Source organism: Scylla paramamosain, chromosome 33 (genome assembly GCF_035594125.1).
Source record: "Scylla paramamosain isolate STU-SP2022 chromosome 33, ASM3559412v1, whole genome shotgun sequence".
Lineage (NCBI taxonomy): Eukaryota > Metazoa > Arthropoda > Malacostraca > Decapoda > Portunidae > Scylla > Scylla paramamosain.
Genome location: NC_087183.1, coordinates 17,257,368 through 17,267,367, shown reverse-complemented (window position 1 = coordinate 17,267,367; position 10,000 = coordinate 17,257,368). Strand labels below are relative to the sequence as shown.

Below are 10,000 nucleotides of genomic sequence, written 5' to 3'. Positions count from 1 at the left end.
TCCATATTCAGCCATTCTTTTTCTGGGACTATGATATGAACTCTCTCTCTCTCTCTCTCTCTCTCTCTCTCTCTCTCTCTCTCTCTCTCTCTCTCTCTCTCTCTCTCTCTCTCTCTCTGTCTGTCTGTCTGTCTGTCTATCTGTCTGTCTATCCGTCTGTCTGTCTATCTGTCTGCCTCTTGTCACTCCAGAAATCTTAATGATGAAAAGAGAGAGAGAGAGAGAGAGAGAGAGAGAGAGAGAGAGAGAGAGAGAGAGAGAGAGAGAGAGAGAGAGAGAGAGAGAGAGAGAGAGAGGTCATCAGTGGTCCATTAGTGCCATTAGGTGTATAAAATCACTGCGGGTTTCATCCTTACTGCCAAATTCAGGTCTCCCCCTTTTTCCTTTCTTACGACCTCCCTCTCTCTCTCTCTCTCTCTCTCTCTCTCTCTCTCTCTCTCTCTCTCTCTCTCGTTTTGGAATTCGCTTTTTTTTTCATTTTCGTAAATTTAATTGTGTTATTTATATATTTTTTTTCGTTTTCTTCAGTCTTTCTTAATCGAATTGTGAGCTTTTGCATAATCAAGTGTCATTTTTTCTTCTTTTTCTTCTTTTTTTTGTGTTTTATTCTATTTGCTGTATTTTATCTCTTCTTTCTTTTATTTTACTTACTTCGTTTCTTCCTTCCTTTATTTTTTCTTTCGTTATTTCTTTATTACCTCCTTTCTTCCTTCTTTCCTTTCTTTCCTCCTTTCCTTCTCTTTTCTTTCCTTACTTCCTTTCTTTCCTCCCTTCTTTCTTACCTCTACTTTTCTTCTTACTTTTTCTTCTCTCTTTGTTTCTTTCTACCACCACCACCACCACCACCGCCAGCACAACCACCACCACTACCACTATGACAAAAACCACACACACACACACACACACACACACACACACACACACACACCTGCCTCACATATTTACCGTAATGACACAGGTGCGGAGGCTCAAAAGAGTTCCTAATTATAAAAGAGAAATAACAACAGAGGAACTGATCCCAAAACACACACACACAAAAAAAAAAAAAAAAAAAAACGAAAAAAAACGAAAAAAAAACAGTCCACATTATTGCAATTAATTATTACTGTTTTTATGAGCCACAATAGAAAGACAAGTATGAAAAAAAAAACCACCTTTAACTTTTCTATTTCAACATTTAATAACCCCCAAAAATAATAATAATAAGGTTAATGAGAATAACATCACTGTTTTCGTTGCCTTATTGTTAATGGTGGACTTTAAAAATTGGGAAAATTGCAATAAATTTAGAATACGAAGACGAGTATTAAAAAAAAAGCTATATTTTCTACTTCAATATCTAATAACCTAAAAAAATAATAATAATAAGGTTAAAGGGAATAACACCAGCATTTTCTTTGTCTTACTGTCAATGGGGGACTTAAAGAAAATGTGAAAACTGCTACAAACTTAAAATTCACCAATATAAAAGGGATATTTGATAAAGTACAGTTGCCCCGGAGGAATACATCCATTATACGACTCCCTAAGGTACTCTGAGATAAAGTGCAAGGCGGTAAAAGGAAGATAGAGGAAGGAAAGAAGGGTGATTCTCTCCTCGCCTCTATAAACGTGCAGAAAAATACCAGGAATTTACTCATAAAAGCCTCCTTCAAGTGAGAGAGAGAGAGAGAGAGAGAGAGAGAGAGAGAGAGAGAGAGAGAGAGAGAGAGAGAGAGAGAGAGAGAGAGAGAGAGAGAGAGAGAGAGAGAGAGAGGGAGGGAGTGTGGTAAAAGGTGAGAAAATTGCCATAATTAAAGTGAAAATTGCTTTACTTTATGTTATCTTGTTTTAAAAGTTCATTATCTTTAATTTAATTGTTCTCTCTCTCTCTCTCTCTCTCTCTCTCTCTCTCTCTCTCTCTCTCTCTCTCTCTCTCTCTCTCTCTCTCTCTCTTGTTTATCAATTTTCATCTATTTCTAACTTTCTCGTGTTTCTCTGTCTTACTTAAGCTGTGTCTGTCTATCTGTTTGTCTGCCTTTATGTCTGTCTGTCTGTCTGTCTGCCTGAATATCTGTCTGTCTGTCTGTCTGTCTGTATCTCTATTAACATGGTCGTATTCAATAAATGCAATCCTACACACACACACACACACACACACACACACACACACACACACACACGAAGGTATTAAAGTTTTAGCCTGTCACATTAAAAGGAGGAGGAGGAGGAGGAGGAGGAGGAGGAGGAGGAGGAGGAGGAGGAGGAGTGGCGAAAGAAGAGGAGGTTGAAGAAGGAGGAGGAAAAAGGGAAGGAGGAGCAAGACAAAGACAACACAAAATGGAGGAGGAGGAGGAGGAGGAGGAGGAGGAGGAGGAGGAGAGCCAAACATAAACAGCCCACCTCTCCAATTTTCTTTTAACTTCCTTAAGACAACAAGACACAGAGAGAGGGAGAGGGAGAGAGAGGGAGAGAGAGGGAGAGGTGGAGGGAGAGAGGGAGAGGGAGAGAGGAGGTAAGACTCTATCGCGGCTTCTCCCTCACCGTGACAAGGCCAATACAAACACGTCATCTATTTATCCTTAGAGAGAGAGAGAGAGAGAGAGAGAGAGAGAGAGAGAGAGAGAGAGAGAGAGAGAGAGAGAGAGAGAGAGAGAGAGAGAGAGAGAGAGAGTATACAAACAGGTAGATAATACAGATACACACACACACACACACACACACACACACACACACACACACACACACACACACACACACAATCGAACATAAACAAAGAGACGAAAAAACACAAGAGAAAACAAGGAAAGAGAAAGAGAAACAGAGAGATAAAGAGAAATTGATACAAACAGACAGACAGAAGGACAGACAAAGAGAGAGAGAGAGAGAGAGAGAGAGAGAGAGAGAGAGAGAGAGAGAGAGAGAGAGAGAGAGAGAGAGAGAGAGAGAGAGAGAGAGAACATGAGAAGAGAATATGAAAGAAAGAATCGGTTCGTAACAAAGAGATTGGCGGAAAATACAAAGGAATGAGCACGAGAGAGAGAGAGAGAGAGAGAGAGAGAGAGAGAGAGAGAGAGAGAGAGAGAGAGAGAGAGAGAGAGAGAGAGAGAGAGAGATGATTGAACGAGTAATGATGCGAGTTGGAGAAGAAGACGAAAGAAAAAGAAGAAGAAGACGAATGAAAAAAAAAGAGGAAGAAGAAGAAGAAGAAGAAGAGGAAAGTTAGTAAATAAAAAGACGATGAAGAAGAATAACACCAACAATTACTCTCTCTCTCTCTCTCTCTCTCTCTCTCTCTCTCTCTCTCTCTCTCTCTCTGTACCACCTTGTCTTCCTTCCCAATACCTTTGATAGAGAACTCGCAACATTGCAACCTGAATTTATAAACAAAGGAAACTGCAAGACTATTTTACCCACTAACTCACGCTCCTATGACAGAAACAAGTGGAGGAGGAGGAGGAGGAGGAGGAGGAGGAGGTAGTGGACTTGTTTCCTTAGCAGGGCAGTAAGTCGTGGAGGAGGAGGAGGAGATGAAGGAGGAGGTGTTATAGAAGAGAACAGATTAAGAGAAGAAAATATTTTGGTTCCTCTTCGCTTGTGATGAAGTGAAAGAAAACGGGAAGCGAGTTGGAGTTGAGATGGAAGGGATTAATATCTGAGTTTTACAGAGAGAGAGAGAGAGAGAGAGAGAGAGAGAGAGAGAGAGAGAGAGAGAGAGAGAGAGAGAGAGAGACAGAGAGAGAGAGAGAGAGAGAGAAACTATGCTCCATTTTCTATGAGGGAATATAATACCTGCGTATATTAATTAAACAGGAAATTGAAGAGTCCAAGTTATATTCTCTCTCTCTCTTTCTCTCTCTCTCTCTCTCTCTCTCTCTCTCTCTCTCTCTCTCTCTCTCTCTCTCTGTCTGTCTGTCTCACTAATAAGCAGGTGAGTGGTAAGGTTGGCTGGCTTGCTCACCTGTCCCGTCAAAACACCTGATTAATTATAGACCAAGACAGGTAAATCTTGCAAGATGGATATTTGTGCTCTAGTCAACATCCTTCCATTATCACGAGACAAAAGGCACGGTGCAAGTTTTTTTATGACGGAAATACCTCACTAACACTCTAAACAAATACGGGGTGCAGGCAGCTTGGTCTTCTTCTTCTTTTACTTATTTTTGTCTTTTTCGTATTTCTTGTTCCTGTTGCTGTTGTTGTTGTTGTTTTTCCTAGTGCTGTCGTAATGATATCTCAGTAATTTATATTCGACACAAATTCGTTTCCTTTTTCTTCTTCCTCTTCGTCTTTGCCTTTCTAATCATCTTTTCTGCTTTTTTCTACTGTCATTATAAAAATATTTACTACTACTGTTACTGCTACTACTACTACTACTACTATTACTACTACTACTACTACTACTACTGCAACTTCTACTACTACTATGATCATCTAAAACTAGGTATGATTATCCACACACACAAAAAAAACAAAAGAAGTAAAGATTTGATAGCAAAGAAGAGGAAGAAGAGGAGAAAAGGAGACAGAAATAAGAGATGAAAGGAAAGAATGATTATTAGTACGAACATAAATAGGAGAGGAATGACAAAACAAAAGCATGAATGGAAAAAAAAAGAAGAGGAAGAAAAAAAAAGGCAAAAACAGACGTAGCAGTAAGAATAGCAAAAACAATAAGACCACCACCAACACCACCACCAATATCAACACAGCACAACACAAAACACTCACATCTCAACCAAGTCTCTCCCCACTCACCCTTCACGTCGAGGCCTCCCCTGTACTTGTCCCAGTGTCGGAGGCGTATCCTTTGCCCCAGTAGCCCCAGGAACTGATCGAAGTGCCGACTGCCAGCCTCTGTAGGGGAGGAAAGACCAATTGAGATCTGGGAAAAGTAAGTGTACAAGAGTTATGGGACTGGAAAATGTAAATAGACTGATGGGAAAAGAAGGAAAAACAAAGAAGGTACAAGTGATATCAAATAAGGCTAGGAATTAAACGACCATAGACAAAATATGTTAATAATTAGGACAGGTGCATGGAAAGTAAAGGGGATAAGATAATGAGGGAAATAATGCTGATGATGGTGGAAAAGGCAGGAGGAGTGATGGAAAATAAGGGAAAACAGGAGATGCATGAAAAGTAAAGAGAAAATGAGGGAAGTAAGGCTGACGAGATGTGAATACAGTGGGTAAATTGATAGTAAAGAGGAAACTTGAGGAAAAATTATTGGAGATAGAAGGGAAATGACAAAAATAAGTAAATAAATGATAGATGTTGATTATTACACCAGGGAAGTGAATATTAAAGGTGAAACTGAGAGATAAAAGAGAGATGGGAATGGAAAACGTAGATTAGACAGATAGAATGAGGGGAAACAGAGAGACAGAGAAAGTAAATGATAGAAGTAAAAGAGAAACAGATATAAATTAAGCAATGAATTAAATAAAAGGGAAACATATCAATTAAGCATTAGATACAAGCAGTAAAAAACATACACGAAGGAAAACAAAGGAGATAAAGAGAAAAAAAGAATACAAATGTTATGAATAGTAAAGAATAAAGAAAAGAAGAGAGAGAGAGAGAAAAAAAGGAAAGACGATAAAAGTAAAAGAGAAACGTAAAAAAAATGAAATACGTTATGAATATCAATGGTAAAAAAAGAAAAAAATGAAAGAAAACAAGAAACAGAAGGAAGTGAGAGGAGAGAGATGAATATGAAACACACACACACACACACACACACACACACACACACACACACACACACACACACACACACAGAATAACAATATCCAAGACACCAAACTCTCACGTACAGGGAAAGACACAACTCTTTCCCTCCCGAGAGATCTGTATATTTTCTTGCAGATTCTGGGGAGGGAAAAGAAAAAGAAAAAAAAATTAATTTCCTTCACAAACACGTTACGAGAATGAGGAAAGAAGGAAGGAAGGAAGGAAGGAAGGAAGGAAGGAAGGAAGGAAGGAAGGAAGGAAGGGAGAGGATGAGAGACAGAGAAGTAAGAGACAGAGTAAGAAAGTGAGAGAGAGAGAGAGACCAATAAAGAGAGAAAGAGAGAAAGACACAGAGAGTAAGAGAGAGAGAGAGAGAAAGAGAGAGAGATCCTTTGCAAAGATTATAGAGCGAGGAAAAAAATTCTTTCACTGATATTACTAAAGTTTCCTTTGTTTCAATGGATGGTATCTCTCTCTCTCTCTCTCTCTCTCTCTCTCTCTCTCTCTCTCTCTCTCTCTCTCTCTCTCTCTCTCTCTCTTACAACATATTTATCATACCAAGAGAGACACAAGGTTCCATTTCCTGTCTTATCGTATCTTCCTCCTCCTCCTCCTCCTCCTTCTCCTCCTCCTCCTCCACCACCTCCTCCTCCTCCTCCTCCTCCTCCTGCATTTCTTCACTCCCAGACAATTTTAGCATAATTTCCTTTATTTTATTTATCAGACATCTGTTTATGCATTTATTCATACTCTCTCTCTCTCTCTCTCTCTCTCTCTCTTATGACACAAAAGACATCTATACCTATCCTCAAATATTCTTCCTCTTTCTTTCCCTCCTCCTCCTCCTCTCCCCCTCCTCCTTCTCCTCCTCTTCCTGCTCCAAGAGGTGATAAGGGAGGTCAAAGTCAACAAATCCCCTTAATCTATTGACCTTAAGTAAACACAGATGGGTGATACACGTGGTGGAAGAGAGAGGGAGAGGGAGAGGGAGAGGGAGAGGGGGAGAGAGATGTGAGGAAAATATACTAGTGCTTGGTTGAGTGGGTTGGATAGGTGGGTGAGAGAGAGAGAGAGAGAGAGAGAGAGAGAGAGAGAGAGAGAGAGAGAGAGAGAGAGAGAGAGAGAGAGAGAGAGAGAGAGAGGTTATTATATGCTGACTTGACAATTTTTCTTGTTTTCTTCTTTCTTGCTTATCATTCTTTATCTCTTCTTCTTCTTCTTCTTCTTCTTTTCTCATTATTATTATTATTATTATTATTATTATTATTATTATTATCATTATTACTATTTTTATCATTAGGAACACACACACACACACACACACACACACACCTTACTTCCTCCCTCATGCCCTCTTCCCTCCTCCTCCTTCTCCTGCTCTTCCTCCTCCTCCTCCTCTCCCTCCTCCTCCTCGTGTTCTTCCTCCTCCTCCTCCTACTTCTCCTCCTCCCAATAAACTAACCTCCACCAAAACGAGCCCTAGAGTGACCTAACTTACTCCTCCTCCTCTTCCTCCTCCTCCTCCTCCTCCTCCTCCTCTTCCTCCTCCTCCTCTTCCTATGCGACTTATGCAGGAGTTCCCCTGAATTCTAACTGGCTTGGTGGGGTGGGGGAGGGAGAGGAGAGATAACATCCTCCTCCTCCTCTTCCTCCTCCTCCTCCTCCTCCTCCTCCTCCTCCTCCTCCAGGTTCTGCCTCATAACCACCTCAGGATATTATGGCCAAAGTCTAGTGGCTTGTTGTTGTTGTTGTTGTTGTTGTTGTTGTTATTGTTGTGGTAGTGGCTGTTGTTGTTGTTGTTGTTGTTGTTGTTGTTATTGTTGGTGTGGTGGTAGTGGTGGTAGTGTTCGTGGCAATATTAGTGATGATAATGTGTCTACTACTACTACTACTACTACTACTACTACTACTACTACTACTACTACTACTACTACTACTACTACTACTATTGCAACTGGTGTTCTCATTTCCTACAAAATTAAGTATTCATTTGCAATATATCATAACTTGGGGAGCCACTTTGTTTGTTACCAGGCAATATAACGCCCACACACACGCACAAACACACTGAGAGAGAGAGAGAGAGAGAGAGAGAGAGAGAGAGAGAGAGAGAGAGAGAGAGAGAGAGAGAGAGAGAGAGAGAGAGAGAGAGCATACACAGGGCACAAGATGGCAGATGCTTACTTCAACTCTTTCGCTGCTACGCCTAATGGAGGGAATAAAGAGAAGACAAAGAAGGAAACAAGAAGGAAAGAGAGGGAAATACCAGTGTCTCTTCAACCCCTGGACTGAAAACCACCTACTAGTTTCCCAGTGAGTGTTAAAAGTCATGGATTCATACACTCAATTTCATGTTTTTTTTTGTTTTTTTTTTCCTGTTGATCTTGTGTTTTCCAGTGTACAGAATCAAGAGAGAGGGAAAAAAATGTTTAAGACGTAAGGGATGATGGGAAAACTTCGTCGCGTTTTTATCTGTTAATTTCGTGTTTCCCATTCTACAGAGTTATCTAAAACACTGCAGTACAAACGTAAATAAATCTACATAACGACGAAAGGATATATCAAAGTGATCTTACACATTCCTACACTCATTTTTCCCCCGTGGTGTGTGTTGATGTCCAGATGAATGGCTTGTACATAAGGATCACCTGTTAATTAGTAGAACCTGCAGTGTTTTCAAGGCTCGCCAGCACACAATGGGAGCTACGAGACTTAATGAGGCGACACTTTTATTACGCGTGTGTGAGCCGCACCCCAGACACTCGCCAGCTGGAGGAAGGTCACGTGGGTAAACTTCGACACAAACAAGCCTTTGGAAATGGGAGATGTTTAAAAATGCCACTTTCTACAATGGGAAGGATGAGAATGAAGAGGTTTGGCGTATTGGTTTTGTATGACGCAATGATTAAAATGAAAAGATGTTTGTGAATCACTTTTAGTTATGCAAAAGTAGGAAAGAGATGAGTTAAAAAATCACTTTCTATAATGCAAAAGGCTGAGAATGAAGACATCAAAAGTAACTACCGTGGAATAGTAACAAAGACTGCAAATAAGAGAGCTTTAAGATTACCACTTTCCATAATGCAAAAGCGAGAGATAAACACGCAAAAAAAAATTACTTGTATAATAACGTGACTGAAAATAAGAGACGTTTAAAATTACCACTTTCTTTAATGCAAAGGCAAGAATAAACAGGATTAAAGAAAATGATTTTGTTTAATAACATGACTGCGAGTAAAAAACGTTTAAAATGGTCACTTTCTACAATGGAAACACTAAGAGAAATACATTAAAAAACACTTTATGTAATGCAAACGTTGAAAAGAAGAACGTTCCACACACACACACACACACAAAAAAAAAAAACACACAACTTTGTATAACACCACAACTAAAATACAAAACAAAGAAGATTACAAAAAAAAAAATCCACTTTGTATAATACGACACAAGAAGAAAAAAAAATAAATAAATACATCACTGAAGAACACAGCCTGAACACAAGGCCTACAAACCCTACCAGTCTAAGCTTACAGGTGTTATGGGTTCAGGTGGGAAATAAAGAACCTTACACAGAGGTAAGCCGCGCCCCTAGGCCAGGTGTGGGCGCCTTCACACCCCAGGGGACGCCCATCAAACAAAGGTGTGGGCTGAGCAGCTTGGGGCGCCCCGCTTCTCTGCATAAATTACGTTGTCAGGGTCTCAGGGGCGTGACGTGTGTGTGTGTGTGTGTGTGTGTGTGTGTGTGTGTGTGTGTGTGTGTGTGTGTGTGTGTGTGTGTGTGTGTGTGTGTGTTTCTAGTCTCTTTTGTCTTCATACTGATTTCTCTCTCTCTCTCTCTCTCTCTCTCTCTCTCTCTCTCTCTCTCTCTCTCTCTCTCTCTCTCTCTCTTCCTGCTGTCTATTCATTCATCTTTCTCCTCTATCTTATTCTTGTCCTTCTTATTCTTTTCCTCCTCCTCCTCCTCCTCCTCCTCCTCCTCTTCCACAAATCATCAGCAACATAACTTTCCCTTCCGTATCTTCATCTCTCCTCTTTATCAATAATATCAACTGTATTTTTCATACAATCCTCACTTCCTTCCTTAGTCCTCCTCTTCCTCTTCCACTTCCTCCAGCTCCTCCTACTTGTCTTCCGTGTTTCTTTTTTCCCTTCACTTCCTCTGCGTTGTCATCTTCACTCCTCCTTCTCCTCCTCCTCCTCCTCCTCCTCCTCCTCCTCCTCCTGAGCATAGTTTCCAAGTTCAGACTTCCAAGTGGTTGCCAGAACACTCTTTGTATCTCCA

At 40.4% G+C, this 10,000-nt stretch overlaps 1 protein-coding gene across 1 annotated transcript in view; it reads right to left on the bottom strand.

The window, feature by feature from the left end:
• Nucleotides 1-10,000, bottom strand: part of LOC135089845 (GTPase-activating Rap/Ran-GAP domain-like protein 3) — a 170,125-nt gene that overhangs the window by 65,242 nt on the left and 94,883 nt on the right. The window contains exon 10 of the mRNA XM_063985969.1: nucleotides 4,738-4,836. Coding sequence (XP_063842039.1) covers nucleotides 4,738-4,836 — 99 coding nt within the window. The remainder of the gene's footprint in view (nucleotides 1-4,737; nucleotides 4,837-10,000) is intronic.